This window comes from Austrofundulus limnaeus, unplaced genomic scaffold (genome assembly GCF_001266775.1).
Source record: "Austrofundulus limnaeus strain Quisiro unplaced genomic scaffold, Austrofundulus_limnaeus-1.0 Scaffold223, whole genome shotgun sequence".
NCBI classification, from domain to species: Eukaryota; Metazoa; Chordata; class Actinopteri; order Cyprinodontiformes; family Rivulidae; genus Austrofundulus; species Austrofundulus limnaeus.
Window position 1 is genome coordinate 213467 of NW_013952625.1, and position 16167 is coordinate 229633.

The 16167-nt window shown below is 44.4% G+C and overlaps 1 protein-coding gene across 1 annotated transcript; it reads left to right on the forward strand.

Annotated features, from left to right (window-relative positions):
• Positions 1 to 432: 432 nt before the first annotated feature.
• polr2a (RNA polymerase II subunit A) lies at positions 433 to 15987 on the forward strand. The gene is made up of 29 exons (XM_014019505.1): positions 433 to 774; positions 1406 to 1538; positions 2790 to 2926; positions 3008 to 3181; positions 3269 to 3550; positions 3924 to 4085; positions 4166 to 4386; positions 4468 to 4600; positions 5198 to 5322; positions 5434 to 5644; positions 5726 to 5935; positions 6012 to 6180; positions 6253 to 6347; positions 7443 to 7646; positions 7732 to 7954; positions 8045 to 8228; positions 8303 to 8474; positions 8728 to 8833; positions 9056 to 9261; positions 9349 to 9612; positions 10456 to 10663; positions 10751 to 10851; positions 10929 to 11033; positions 11111 to 11293; positions 11368 to 11571; positions 11720 to 11906; positions 11999 to 12112; positions 12209 to 12358; positions 13164 to 15987. Exons 1-29 carry the CDS (start codon positions 688 to 690, stop codon positions 14144 to 14146), a joined length of 5733 nt encoding a protein of 1910 aa, XP_013874959.1. The 5' UTR covers positions 433 to 687; the 3' UTR covers positions 14147 to 15987.
• The last annotated feature ends 180 nt before the right edge of the window (positions 15988 to 16167 follow it).

The window sequence follows — 16167 nt, forward strand, 5'->3', positions numbered from 1 at the left end:
GAAACTGGGTGGTTTTTGGATTAAATTATTCCAATGAGGTTACTTTASACGTACCCATTGGGCATCTCTTTCCTACTGTTAAATATTAATTGAAAATACAACCAATCCAGAGTGTTTACATGGAATATGCAGCGTTTGCATGCAAAATACACTAAGACCCGCCCATTCACTTTCACCGMAACCAATAGGAAGTATTTTACGTTTTACAAACACCCGCCCTCAATTTTGATTGGTTGACGAAAYGAACGTGCACGCTAATTGGCTGTACGCATACTTGAGTTAATTATTCATATAGCTGTGTTGAATGGCCAATGAGCGTTTTACTACTGAGCTACAAGTCCCTCCTTCCGAAGTAACAGACCCTGTCTTTTGGAGTAGGCAACCCCGTAGTACTCCTTCAGTCTATATAACGAAGCGTTGGAGCTTCCAACCTTCAGTAGCGCTCAGAGCGCTCCAGTTGGTAGATCKGAAAAGGGGAGGGAGCAGTTAGTACAAAGTCTATGTAGGAAATAAACATAAGCTACTCCTCTCCGAAGGCAACTGACAACAGAGGTCCCTGGAATATCGCCTTTGGAGATATTCCGGTCACCGTCGGCGGCCTCGCCGGAACCGTGGTGGCAGTTTACCGGCTGTTCCTGCTCCCAAAGCGGCGTGCCGAGGAAGGACTCGACTCTTTGAATAGACAAGATGCACGGACCGCCCTCCGGCGACAGCGCATGCCCATTGCGCACGATCAAGAGAGTTCAGTTCGGCATCATCAGTCCAGATGAACTTGTAGGTTTTCTGTTTCGGGGTGGGATTTTTAATTCGTTGACTATCGAAGAGGTGACACGTTACTGCAGGCTTTATGTTTTACTGGAATAGTTGTACATTTAAAACTAAAAACACGGGTCTGTTTGCAGCTGAAATGACTTGCTGTTAGCCTAGCATTGCTAACTAGCATGTAGCAAGAAGTAAAAGAAAACTTAAAGCACCACACATTCTACAACTATCCATGCATATTTTATATGAATCAAACCCCCCTTTTAATCAATGTAGCATTTAGGCCCTGATGTTAATTAACGTTTTGATTACTTTGTAGTAATTTCAATGTGATTTGTATTTTTGGCACAATAAACTAATAAAAAGCTTCAATAAAGTGAGAAATGTACCTTTTTATTTAAACGTGAGTTAATGTTGATAGAAGTCAGTGTTTAGACGTGTTTTCATGAAATCATTCATGTATAACAATTATGCAGCCCTGTATCTGCATTTAGATGTTTCTTTTTTCTGAATAAGTGAACATAAGAGTTTCTATTTTACACTTTATTATAAGCACATTTGTCAGAAATGTCTAATAACATTTTAGGTATTCCAGTGGCAATATTTGTTTCAGCATTGTGCCTTTTATTTATTTATTTTTTAGAAACGAATGTCAGTGACTGAGGGGGGAATCAAGTACCCCGAAACCACAGAAGGAGGACGTCCCAAACTTGGTGGCCTTATGGATCCRAGGCAAGGGGTCATAGAACGCAGCGGGAGGTGTCAAACCTGTGCAGGTAACGCATTACAGTAGATTGTCACTCTAACATGTAGGCACGGGAAAAGAAAGTTCCTTCTTATTTAATTTTAGGGTTTTATGTGTTGTGATGTAAGAAAAATTAATCAGATTTGACCTCAAGTGTATGAAAACACTCTTTAGTTTGCACAATGTCAATTTTAAACAATCATAAACYAAATAAAAAGTGGGGAAAATGAAACCCATCTTTGCTGCTTCAGTAGGATTTTTGAGGAAAATAACTGTTCTTAAGAGCGCCTCAGTCGGCAGATAAAAGGTTAAAGTTTGTGACAGAGCAATTAGGAAAAACTAAGTCCAGCGTATTTAGAATGGTCCAGATTTTTTAAAGAAATCCTTTCAGCAAAGAATATGGCAAGACAACTGGGGTACAAACTACAGCTGTGAAATTAATTGAGTTAACTGATTAATTTTAGTGCTGCATGGACATAAGAATTTTAATCGTGATTAAAATTTACAATCACTTTACTGTGGCTGAATATGTAGGTTTGTATATTGCAATGCACTCAGTGCATGCCAGGTCATGTTTGTAAATGAGAAGTGGTTCTCAAACAGTTTACCTGATAAATAAAGGTTAAATAAATAATATTTTAAAAAACTCCATGTGTAACACTATGTACAGTTTTTTTTTTCTTTTTGTCTTATGGCTTATTTTATTTATTTATGTTTTGCTGACAGCTGTGACCTTAGTATCTATCTTTCATTCCTCATGTAGTACACATTTGGAATGAAAATCCTTGAATTCTTGATTTAACCTCATTATTCTGCACAAAATTTAACTGACTCAGATATGTTTGGAGCATTTTTAGGTCCTGTTTTATATTCAAAAAAATCAGGTCTAAGCATCAATTTTGTTTTCTAAATAAAAACTTTAAAAACTAATTAATAACTCAAGTAATTTATTTTATCTATATGCAATAAAATGTATTTTAAATTTAAGATTAATCATAATTAATTYACAGCTACTTTGGGATTAATCAGATTAAAAATATTAATCATTTGACAGCCCTRGTACAAACACTTCATAATAACTGTTAAGCACGGCAGTGGAGGGGTAATGATATGGGAATTTTTTTGTGTTTTTGTTAATCATTTTAAAACCTGTTCTGATAATTGAACCCTAGAATTTAAAGAAACAGTTTGACTTTCATTTCTCCACAAATGCTTATTAATATAAGTCAGTGATCCCTATCTGACCTCTCAACCTTACATCACTTCCATTTCGCTCTCTCAGGCAACATGACAGAATGCCCAGGTCACTTTGGGCACATAGAGCTGGCCAAACCAGTTTTCCACGTCGGTTTTATAACAAAGATAATGAAGATCCTCCGATGTGTCTGCTTCTTCTGCTCCAAATTGTTGGTGGACGCCGTAAGTGCTTCAGGACAAACTGAACTTGAAGATCCTTTCTGTTTCTGTTTTTTAAAATTCTGGTATCTTTTCCGACTCTAGAACAACCCCAAGATCAAGGAAATCCTTGTGAAATCTAAAGGACAGCCCAGGAAGCGTTTAACCCACGTTTATGAGCTGTGCAAGGGTAAAAACATTTGTGAAGGAGGCGAGGAAATGGACAACAAGTTTGGAATGGAGCCACAGGAGACGGAGGAGGACATCACCAAGGAGAAGGTATTTGGGTTTAACTCGCTTTAGCTGTTGACGTTTTCGCTTCGGCTCCTGTTTTCCTCTCACACTCATCACCTCGCCGTGACGCAGGGCCACGGTGGCTGCGGGCGCTACCAGCCCCGCATCAGACGCTCGGGCTTGGAGCTGTACGCCGAGTGGAAGCACGTCAACGARGACTCGCAGGAGAAGAAGATCCTGCTGAGTCCGGAGCGCGTGCACGAGATCTTCAAGCGCATCTCGGACGAGGAGGACATCATCTTGGGCATGGATCCCAAGTTCGCCCGACCGGAATGGATGATYGTCACCGTGTTGCCTGTGCCTCCGCTGGCTGTGAGGCCTGCCGTGGTCATGCAAGGATCCGCTCGCAACCAGGTAAAGTAACGTGATCCTAAAGTGACCTGTGCTGGCTGAAAGARGAATTCTTACATTTGGTGATTTATACCCTGGCCTTGTAATAAGTTAGTTTAGTTGAAAACTTGATTTTTATGGGTCTGAGGTAATGTCCTCTGGAATGTTTGCTCTATATACAAAAAGAGGAACCTCCTAGCTTCACAATACAAAGGGATTTCCTGATCCTACAGCAGTCGGCAGAGAAAAACGGCCAATTTAAACATAAAAAAACAATTGAAAGGACAGTTGGAGCTCATTAAGACTAATTTTGCCACAATGGGTCACATGTATTCTTGCCTGCATGAGTATAGCGAAGTGTCTCCAGCTATAAAACCAACTGACTTCTCATTTAAAGGACGACTTGACGCACAAGTTGGCGGACATCGTCAAGATCAACAACCAGCTGCGAAGAAACGAGCAGAGCGGCGCGGCTGCTCATGTGATCGCCGAGGATGTGAAGCTGCTTCAGTTTCACGTGGCCACTATGGTCGACAACGAGCTGCCAGGCCTGCCCAGGGTATGTGTTTACATCTGATGAAGAGAATCCAGTTTTATTTGCTGTAGGTTTTAACGTCTTGTTTTTGTTCTGTTCTCAAGGCAATGCAAAAGTCTGGCCGCCCTCTCAAATCCATAAAGCAGCGTCTAAAGGGTAAGGAGGGAAGAGTGAGGGGTAACCTGATGGGCAAACGTGTGGACTTCTCAGCTCGAACCGTCATCACCCCGGACCCTAACCTGCAGATCGACCAAGTGGGCGTGCCGCGATCCATCGCAGCGAACATGACGTTCCCAGAGATCGTTACTCCCTTTAATATYGACAGGTGAGTCAAAGTGGGATTTTTTTGTCTCATCTGTAAAGCATGGTAAATCTGAGTGTAATGAGCTCTGAAAACATTTGTTAGATTGCAAGAGCTGGTACGAAGAGGCAACAGCCAGTATCCTGGAGCAAAATACATCATCCGCGACAACGGAGACAGAATTGACCTGCGGTTCCACCCGAAACCAAGTGACCTTCATCTGCAGATCGGCTACAAGGTCAGCTGAAAACGATTGGTCACAACCAAACAATGCTRACAGGACTGTTTGGCCATGAAATTCAAGACTGTGTAAAGTAAAAATAAATGTGTGTTCTGAGGTTGTCACACCACAGMGATATATGTYAAYAATCACCCARCCAAGTTTGAACAATTAAAAATACTGTTAACCTTATAAAATTATGTGTTAAAAGTAATGAAAAAATATCAGTTAGCTGTGGTCTGGAATGCTGGGGGCGTGTCCTCTGGAGGAGCTCAAACCACGCCCACGACCCTGAACATTCCTGTAACYGAGGAAACAATGTTTGTTTTCCTTTCCATTAAAGCAACAGGGGGCGGGGTTATACTGAAGGCAGCTGCRTGACATCACGATGCTGCCCTTTAAGACACGCCCAAAAAATCCTGTAACATAGATACCTTGTTACACAAATCGAATCATATCTCCACTATTCAAATATCTACAGTTGAGAGAATTTGTACTCATTTATAACAATCCATTTATGACATTTATAATGTTTAAAAAAGAAAATGTTACATTTTACTTTACACGGTATTTAAAGGATTTTAATTCACATCTGACTGAATGTGGTTGTTTTAGGTGGAAAGACACATGTGCGATGGTGACATCGTCATCTTCAATCGACAGCCTACACTACATAAAATGTCCATGATGGGCCACAGGGTTCGGATTCTGCCGTGGTCCACGTTCCGACTCAACCTCAGGTACCAAATGAGATTTCTGTTCACAATTCAAACCTGCGGTCCTGTCACACAGTGCAGGGTTGTTTGGGATTATTTTAGAGTTGTTTGATGCCTCATCTCTGTTTTGTCCAGTGTCACCACACCCTACAACGCTGACTTTGAYGGCGACGAGATGAACCTCCACCTGCCTCAGTCTCTGGAGACAAAGGCRGAGATTCAAGAGCTGGCCATGGTGCCGCGTATGATCGTCACGCCGCAGTCCAACAGGCCCGTCATGGGTATTGTGCAGGACACCCTCACGGCTGTTCGCAAATTCACCAAACGAGACGTCTTCTTAGAGAGGGTGAGCAGCAGGACCGCTAGGTCCTCTTTTCACATCCTCCAGATCTTTTCATTTATTGCACATTGGTTCTTCTCCCAACAGGGCGAAGTGATGAACCTCCTCATGTTCCTTTCCACCTGGGATGGGAAAATGCCTCAGCCCGCCATCCTCAAGCCCCGCCCCTTGTGGACAGGCAAGCAGGTCTTCAGCCTCATCATCCCCGGTCACATTAATGTGATCCGCACACACAGCACGCACCCCGACGAYGAGGACAGTGGGCCTTACAAACACATTTCACCCGGCGACACCAAGGTATGAACATACCTCTATTTCTTTTTTCTCTGAGTGTGATTTAAAGATATAAACTGATAGCCAAGCTCCTGTGCAGGTGATAGTGGAGAACGGAGAGCTGATTATGGGCATCCTGTGTAAGAAGTCTCTGGGAACCTCCGCCGGTTCCCTCGTCCACATCTCCTACCTGGAGATGGGTCACGACATCACCAGACTCTTCTACTCCAACATTCAGACGGTGGTCAACAACTGGCTGCTCATCGAGGGTACGAAATCAACAGGATTAAAATTATGCTTTATGTAAAATGGTATTTTCTCAATGTAGATCTTTTTATTAGGTCATTCAATCGGTATTGGTGACTCCATTGCTGATGCCAAGACATACCTGGACATCCAGAATACCATCAAGAAAGCCAAACAGGATGTGATAGAAGTAAGAATACGTCTTTTTATTTTTTAATCTTCCATAAAACCCACAGTTTTTTGTAGGGCTGGGTATCGATTCAAATCGATTTGATTCAGGACGATTCAGTTTGATTTTTTTTTTTTGTTATTTAAGGATATCATGCAGTAACACATTTACTTTGATATGTAAGACATTCTCAAAGGAACTAATTCTGTAAATAGTAGAAACTAATTATAACTTGGTGCATTGGTAAAATTATAAACATTAAGGGCAAACTTGTACATTTGGAGTTTAATCTTGAAACAAAACTGTCTCAAGTTTCAAAGGGTTTAAACTAAAAAGAAATTGCAAGAGAAAGTGTTGTTGGATACATTAGCTTTTAAAAACTAAGAATGATTTTCTTGATCATTAAGAAGTGATGGAATAAGGTTATAGAAGAAGAGGTGGGATAATGTAAGTGTTTACTTCTGTCCACTCTTTTGAGTGTGTGAAAATTGTATATTTGTAATGTTTCTGTTCCCTTCTGCTCAATAAAACTTATTAACAAGAAGAAAAAAAGAGTACTTCAGCTAAAACATTCCATCACTGTGAATTACATTAAGATGTTTATTAATTTTTAAAATAACATTGGTAACAAAACTAAACAATTTTGTTAGACTGACATCTTTCACACATTTATACATGCTGAGGACAACAGTTTCAGATGTTTACATACCATAGTTTTGGTTCAAGCCGCTCGAAGCTTTGTTTCCCGTGTGCAAATCTTTGCAAACAAAAGTCGTCATGGCCTCTGTTATCTTTAAGTTCAGCTGAGAATCAGCTGTAATGTTAGTGATTCCTTTGTTTCTTTTCTCATGCCCCAGACAACTTGTTGTCGGGAGCTAATGTTAGCACTGAACGTCAACTAGATGTAAACTAGATGCAAGCCAGGAGTGACACACAGCATGGAAATGCGCAGCTTCATTGCACACAACACCCTTGAAGAAAAATCGAWCTCATGACTTGTGAATCGATTTTCCCAAATTTGAACGAGAATCGATTAAATATTTTTTTTTAACCCAGCCCTAGTTTTTTGTAAGTTTCATCCGGCCGTGTCTTATTTCTCCCTTTCTATTCCACTAGGTCATCGAGAAAGCTCACAACAACGAGCTGGAACCGACGCCCGGTAATACGTTGAGGCAGACCTTTGAGAACCAGGTGAATCGTATCCTCAACGACGCTCGTGACAAAACGGGGTCCTCGGCCCAGAAGTCTCTGTCCGAGTACAACAACTTCAAGTCCATGGTGGTGGCCGGCTCCAAGGGCTCAAAGATCAACATCTCACAGGTGGGACTCCTCACTGTTCTCACAGAAAGTGGTTTTAGGTATGACTGAAGCTCAGATCACCTGACGTACCGTCTCGAACATTCAGGTTATTGCCGTGGTGGGGCAGCAGAACGTGGAAGGTAAGCGAATCCCGTTTGGCTTCAAGCACCGGACTCTGCCTCACTTCATTAAAGACGACTACGGTCCTGAGAGCAGAGGCTTTGTGGAGAACTCCTACCTGGCCGGATTAACGCCGACAGAGTTCTTCTTCCACGCCATGGGTGGCAGAGAGGGTCTGATCGATACGGCCGTCAAAACAGCTGAGACAGGTGAGTTCAGACCATGGCAAAATCGTACCAGAACAAAATGCCATGTTTTGGGTTTTTTTATTTAAAAAAAATCATTTTCTTCCACTCCAGGATACATCCAGCGTCGTCTGATCAAGTCTATGGAGTCTGTGATGGTGAAGTACGACGCCACGGTGCGGAACTCCATCAACCAGGTAGTGCAGCTGCGCTACGGCGAGGACGGCCTGGCGGGAGAGAACGTCGAGTTCCAAAACGTGGCGACACTGAAGCCCTCGCACAAGGCCTTCGAAAAGAAGTCAGTCCTCCTACAAATGTCTTCGCAGCGAATTTAAGCACAGTGATTAACTGTGCTTTTTAAATGTCATTTAGGTTCAAGTTCGACTGCACCAACGAGCGAGCGCTGAGGCGAATCCTGCAGGAGGACGTGGTGAAAGACGTGCAGACCAACGCACACGTGCAGAGCGTCCTGGAGAGGGAGTTTGAGAAGATGAAGGAGGACAGGGAGATTCTGCGAGCTATTTTCCCTACCGGCGACAGCAAGGTGAGTGTAACCCATCAAAAAATTAAAAAAAAAAAAACAACGATGTTGCAGTGACAGATGGTGGCGTCTGTACTTAAATGAGCAAACTGAGAATATATATATTTAAATAAATACATACACTTGTAGTTGAGGATTTAGGGGTTTTGATAAACCTCTGTGCTTCACGGTAAACAGTTATTGATGYTTCAGAGTGTTTCAAATATGACAACTTGAATGTTTTTAATGTTTCTGCAATGCTCGTTCTTGCCTGCAGGTGGTGCTGCCATGCAACCTGGCCAGAATGATCTGGAACGCTCAGAAGATTTTCCGAATCAACCCTCGAACCCCAACAGATCTGAATCCTCTGAGAGTGGTTGAGGGTAAGGTGGCGCAGAACTGGTCTTGTGCAGACAGAGGATTACTAAATGTCTAATTTTCTTTAAGATGAGGTCTGACCTCAAGTGTTAAAGCTGACCTATCTGTTGTAAAACAAATAAATAACATCAACAATCAGTGTTTGTTGTTTTGCTTGGATCTACGTCTCACTTCAGGTTTAAAGAACTGCTCGTATTTATGCCAACACGTCTCCTTTTCATCTGCAGGCGTTCAGGAGCTGAGTAAGAAGCTGATCATTGTGAACGGCGAYGACCCCCTGAGCAGACAGGCCCAGGAGAACGCCACGCTGCTCTTCAACATCCACCTGCGCTCCACGCTCTGCTCCAAACGCATGACAGAGGAGTTCCGCCTTTCCACCGAGGCTTTTGAGTGGCTGCTGGGCGAGATCGAGACCAAGTTCAACCAGTCCATCGTACGTTCAGATGTGTTCTCGCAGCTTTTACGGCTCTGAAATAAAACGCTAAAGACGAAAACATTAAAGCTGCTTCTCTTTCTGCAGGCTCATCCGGGTGAAATGGTCGGTGCTCTGGCTGCTCAGTCACTGGGAGAGCCGGCCACACAGATGACACTGAACACTTTCCACTACGCCGGTGTGTCGGCCAAGAACGTAACTCTGGGTGTGCCTCGTCTGAAGGAGTTGATCAACATCTCAAAGAGGCCCAAGACGCCCTCGCTGGCGGTTTTCCTGCTGGGTCAGGCAGCGCGTGACGCTGAGCGGGCCAAGGACATCCTGTGTCGCCTGGAGCACACCACGCTCCGGAAAGTAAGAACACTTCTGCAATTGTTTATGTCTAAATTACTAATAAAAGTTATATATTTGATCAACTTGTTAGTGTTATGGTACGTACACGCCTAAAAGAGGCTTCCTGTTGATTTTTTTAAACTCCATTTTCAACTTAGATGTCTTTAAATTTTCGTAAGTTGTCTAAAATTTAGTAGCCTGGCCCTTGCCTTCCTACGCAGCTCCGCTCAATTCTAGTTTCTCTTCTCAGCTCTGTCTGGGACTTCTCCCATTAACAAGGATTTCGTTGGCAGATTTTTAGCCGGGCCAATCAGAGAACAGAACATACATTTTCTGCGCAGTGTCAGCTTGTAGTTTATTTTACCTGGACCAATCAGAGAACAGAAGGAGTTTTGAACAATGTTGATATTCTGCGCAGTGTCTGCTAGTTATTTTAGCATACGGCAGTGGAGGAAGTGAATGAAGCCAGTCTGTGTTGATAAGGCTTCCAAATTAAAATAAATTTGTCTGACAAAGCAGCAGCTCTCATTTACAGTCGTCTCGTTCGGCTTGGTACTTTTCTCCTCTCAGTAGGGTTGTTTACAGCACATGTGATTTCCGGTTAGCTTCTTAGCTTAGCCTCCGTCACAGCGACAACACATACATGCTTCAGCAGAGGCCACGCCTCCTGCATCATCACTGCAGCAGCTTCRAAGTTTTCCTTTAGATCTTGGTTCTGTTTACACTAGGTAGTTTATATAGATGTGTTTTCTTTGCTTGCMGTATTAATAAAGACGCTTGAAGTCTGTTGAAACGTCGAGCAGTTGCTCAGATTTTTCTTGAAATCTTTCTAGACTGGGATTAAAAACGAGTCGTTTCTTCCAGGTGACTGCCAACACCGCCATCTACTACGACCCAAACCCTCAGAACACAGTGGTGGCTGAGGACCAGGAGTGGGTGAACGTCTACTACGAGATGCCAGACTTCGACGTGACGCGCATTTCACCGTGGCTGCTGCGCATYGAGCTCGACCGCAAGCACATGACCGACCGCAAGCTGACCATGGAGCAGATCGCAGAGAAGATCAACGCAGGTGAGCCGCATTAAACACTAAGTTCAGCGCTTCAGGCATAAACAAGCCACTTTGCTAACGACCTTGTGATTCTGTTTTTAATTTCAGGTTTTGGAGATGATCTGAACTGCATCTTCAATGACGACAATGCTGAAAAGCTTGTGCTGCGAATCCGAATCATGAACAACGACGAGAAYAAGTTCCAAGAGGTGAGAAATGGTTTTTAATTAAACTCACACTGAAGCCAGTTTTCCTTTGGATTACATAACCATTGTGTCTTCACCAGGACGAGGAGGTGGTGGACAAAATGGACGACGACGTGTTCCTGAGGTGCATCGAGTCCAACATGCTGACGGACATGACTCTGCAGGGCATCGAGCAGATCAGCAAGGTGAGTGCAGCAGGAAACGGAGAGAGGAGAAACCGCCTCTGTGGCTGGAGGTTTACCCTTCAACTCTTCTCTTCCAGGTGTACATGCACTTACCTCAGACTGACAACAAGAAGAAGATCATCATCACSGATGACGGAGAGTTCAAGGCCCTGCAGGAGTGGATCCTGGAGACGGACGGCGTGAGCCTCATGAGGGTTCTCAGTGAGAAGGATGTGGATCCTGTCAGAACCACCTCCAACGACATTGTGGAAATCTTCACGGTACAAAAGCGTTCACGTTTTTCCACTTTCAKTGTAAATCTGTTTTCACGCTCATTTAAAGTGTTTTTGCGCAGGTTTTGGGGATTGAAGCAGTACGAAAGGCGCTGGAGAGGGAGTTGTTCCACGTCATCTCCTTCGACGGCTCCTACGTCAACTACCGTCACCTGGCTCTGCTTTGCGACACCATGACCTGCCGCGGTCATCTGATGGCCATCACCCGTCACGGCATCAACCGTCAAGACACAGGACCGCTCATGAAGTGTTCCTTTGAAGAGACGGTAYAAAGATTTGTTTCTAAATCATCCCAAAATCATCGCAAAATTTGTCTGGCCTACGTGATGTACTCAGAAAGCACCACATAAACGAAACCCTGAAAACAGTGCCATCATTGGGTGACAAAAAACTTTGTTTCGATCTCTGCTCCAGGTGGACGTGTTGATGGAGGCATCGTCCCACGGAGAGTGCGACCCCATGAAAGGCGTGTCGGAGAACATCATGCTCGGCCAGCTGGCCCCTGCAGGAACGGGCTGCTTCGACCTGTTGCTGGACGCCGAGAAGTGCAAATACGGCATGGAGATCCCGACAAACATACCYGGCATCAGCGTGGCTGGACGTAAGAGGAGAAAGATCTATGTGGCGTAAAAAGGCGAGTTTGTTGTCGATATGATGCACCAGATATAAAATTCTGCATACTTCTATTTGCAGCCACTGGAATGTTCTTCGGCTCGGTACCGAGCCCCATGAGCGGTATGTCTCCTGCCATGACGCCGTGGAACACAGGGGCCACCCCAGCCTACGGTGCCTGGTCCCCCAGTGTTGGTGAGTTTAAATTCCCACAGTGCTTTGGCTCTTTTGTTTTTTCTCCCCATCTTTTATGTTTGTCCCCATCATTATATTTTCCTTCTTGTCTCTTAGGAAGCGGCATGACCCCCGGAGCGGCAGGCTTCTCTCCCAGCGCGGCTTCAGATGCAAGTGGCTTCTCTCCAGGTTACTCCCCGGCCTGGTCGCCCACGCCGGGATCTCCAGGGTCTCCAGGACCTGCCAGTCCATACATACCCTCACCAGGTCAGACACGGTTTTACACTAAACATATTACAGGGTTCCCACGAGTCCTTGAAATCTTTGAAAGTTTGTGAATTTGAAAAAATTATTTCAAGACCCTGGAAAGTTTGTGAAAACAGCCAAAAATTACACTTCCTTGAAAGTTTTTTTGGGGATTAAAGTTGTCTAGTCACACGACTGATTTTCATCTTTAAAAAAATTCTAAAGTAAAACTTATAAAAACAAATTTGTTGCGGCGTATATCTCAGGATTACAGTAAACTGATGTGGCTTTCAACAAATAATGTGAGCCATAGTCATAGTTTTATCCAATCAGAACAGAGGAGGGCGGGTCCTTCTTTCTGAGTCCAGGTGAAGCWCCACAGCTCCTCCTGTCCTCACTGAGGGTTTGGACATGTTCACATCCCCTCCTCCGCAACTGAGCTGCTGAACCTCCCAGGACATAATTACAGTACATGTCCATGTATTGTAGATATGAATGTAGGGTAAACATTTAATCTACTTTCCTTCATTGATTCTGACTCAACAACTTCTATGTTGTTMAGTTTTTCATTGAATTTACATATTAAACCTGTTCATTGGTAACATTCTGAGGTAGYAGTAGGTAATTGCCATTGGGCGTGGATCTTTTAATTTGAGGAAATTGGTACTGGAAAGTCCTTGAAAGGTCCTTGAATTTGACATTGACCAAGGTGTGGGAACTACATATGATGTAAGCGTAGGAGCTGTTAGAGTTCTAACACACMTGGGTTGAATTCATGTGGCCGGAGGATCAAAGCTGATTTAACTTCAATGTTTTCCTCTTTCAGGCGGAGCCATGTCACCCAACTACTCCCCCACCTCCCCYGCCTACGAGCCCCGTTCCCCCGGCGGCTACACCCCGCAGAGCCCCGGCTACTCCCCGACGTCGCCCTCCTACTCCCCCACCTCTCCCTCCTACTCTCCCACCAGCCCCAACTACAGCCCCACGTCCCCCTCGTACTCCCCCACTTCGCCCAGTTACTCCCCGACATCTCCGTCCTACTCCCCCACGTCTCCCTCCTAYTCCCCGACGTCTCCGTCGTACTCCCCCACCTCCCCCTCCTACTCCCCCACATCTCCGTCGTACTCCCCCACCTCGCCCAGCTACAGCCCGGCGTCACCAAGCTACTCCCCGACGTCCCCCAGCTACTCCCCGACGTCCCCTTCGTACTCGCCGACATCGCCCTCCTATTCGCCGACCTCCCCCAACTACACCCCGACCAGCCCCAACTACTCCCCCACTTCGCCGTCGTACTCSCCCACCTCGCCGTCGTACTCGCCCTCCAGTCCCCGCTACACCCCGCAGTCGCCGACCTACACGCCCAGCTCGCCGTCGTACAGCCCCAGCTCCCCCTCGTACTCCCCGACCTCGCCCAAATACACGCCCACCTCCCCCTCCTACAGCCCCAGCTCCCCGGAGTACACCCCCACCTCGCCCAAGTACTCCCCCACCTCGCCCAAGTACTCTCCGACGTCGCCCAAGTACTCCCCCACCTCTCCCACCTACTCCCCGACGACCCCAAAATACAGCCCCACCTCGCCCACCTACTCCCCCACCTCGCCCACCTACACCCCCACCAGCCCCAAGTACTCGCCCACCTCCCCCACATACTCCCCGACTTCGCCTAAGTACTCACCCACGTCTCCGACGTACTCGCCGACCAGTCCCAAAGGCTCCACCTACAGCCCCACCTCCCCTGGCTACAGCCCCACCTCCCCCACCTACAGCCCGGCCATCAGCCCTGACGACAGTGACGAGGAGAACAACTGATGAGGTGGTGAGGAGGAGAGGCAGCTGAGAGAGCGCCACCTCATGGTCAACAACTGGACGGCATCTTGAACTCGCTGGAGGTGGCGATGCCTTTAAACCACAGGYGGAGGTTCCCCTCCCCACTTTACCCCAAATCCCACCCTTTGAAATCTACAAAACTGTTCTGTAAAGAAAAAAAAACTTGAACTGCTTTGCCTGATGGGGGGGAAAGTTGCCTTTTTGAAATAGTTTCTTTCTTTTTTTTAAATGTAAGGCGGAATATTCCTGAGAGGAAACARAGAGAGGGAGCTTCAAATATATATTTCAGGAGGTGAAGAAAAGAAAAGTCTGCCGTAACCTTTTTAGTGTTTCTGCTTCCAGGTTCTGTTTCTGTAAATGTCGGGATGATTGTATTCATCACTAAAACAGGCAGTAAAAAGACGCAACAGTAAAGTAAAGCTTTAGGCTTTACTCGGTGATATTTCAGCTGTTTTCTTCAACATTTTGGATGCTTTTGGGGGACTTTTTATTTGTGTGCGTAAAACTGATTTCAGTTCATGTTGTCTTAAAGAAAAAGCTTTGCATCATCTGCGAAAGTGCACAGATTTAAGAAACGTTACAAGAACGTTATGTACCCTTCACCTCCCCCCCTCCCCCCCTCCTCCTTCAACACCTGAAAGATGTCAGAAAAAACTCAAACCAGCATCCTGTCCTGTCATTTTAGAGACTTCTACATCGAAAGAAGAATCAGATTTCTAATAAGAAATGGGGATTTATTTCTGTTGTTTTTTTATGATTTTTGTGAAGTCATGTTGGATGAAGGACACCAGTTCAGTTGTGCTGCTTTTGTTTAGCTTTTTCCTCATGAAGTGGCACATGTTGATRCATTTTAATCATCCCTCCTGTGTTTAGCTCATTTTTCTTTGTCAATTTTGATAGCTGAAGTGTGCAAATCTTTATTTGAACTGTTCAGTTTATTCAAAGAAGTTATCCTGTTGAGTATAAATAGAGAAAAAAAATTGTGATTTTATTTTGATGTTTTCATTTCTTCTCTTGTTTGCTCCGGGTGACTCCATAGTCCCTGTTTTCAGGAGGCTCGTGTGCGGACGAGGAGGACAGCTTGTTTTTATTTTTACCTTCCATCTTAGAGCTTTTTGTCTTGACGGAAAATTCTGTTCTCTTCGAGACGTCACCAAGTATTCAGTTCATGAGAGGGGAAAGTGAAGCATTTTAACCTTTTTTTCCCCTCTGAGCAAATTGGCCTTTTTAATAACAAAACACTACATTAGTGTGATCTTTTTCAGCTTAATAAACCCTCCATATGATGAGTTTTGTTTTCATCGCTAACTTCGTTCAGTTTGCTGCCTTGTCCTCCTCATCCACACGTGAGCCTCATTTCTAAAAATCAGTGTTTCCTGGTTGTATTTCCCCCTGTCTGTTCCTGTGATGATGGAGGTGATTCAATATCAGCTCAGATCGGGAGTCCTGCAGTGAAAACTGCTTTTTAGTTCACATCGGACTGAATCGACACAAAGCAGGTTTAGTAATTGCACTTAATGCGGTGGACTTGATGGATTTTTTTTGTCCACTGTTTTTGCATCCAGCTGCTGTGTTTTAACTGTTCAGTCAGTTCAAATCAAACAGGACTCCCAGGGTGTTTGTGTGAGCGCGCATGTGTGTATGAGAGAGTCTGAGGCGACGCAGGGTTTCAAGCTGAGGAAAAACTTCAGTCGTTTAGTTTAAGGAAGATTTAACTTAAAAGTTGCCACTGTAAAATAATCCAGTCATTATCTCATTCTATGTAATCTGTTATGTTTGTTTTTTTGACTTGGGGAAAAAATGAATAAAAATTTTACTATGTGTGTGGTTTGATTCTTAACCCCTGATGAATTTATTTTATTTTAAGATAAAGTCAGAGCCATTTAATGAACTCTAAAATTATTAAGTTATAATGAATATAAAGTTAAATAAGTAACTGTACAGATAGTAGAAATTAACAACTTTTATCATAAAAATAATTTTAAATCAGTTAATTATATAAG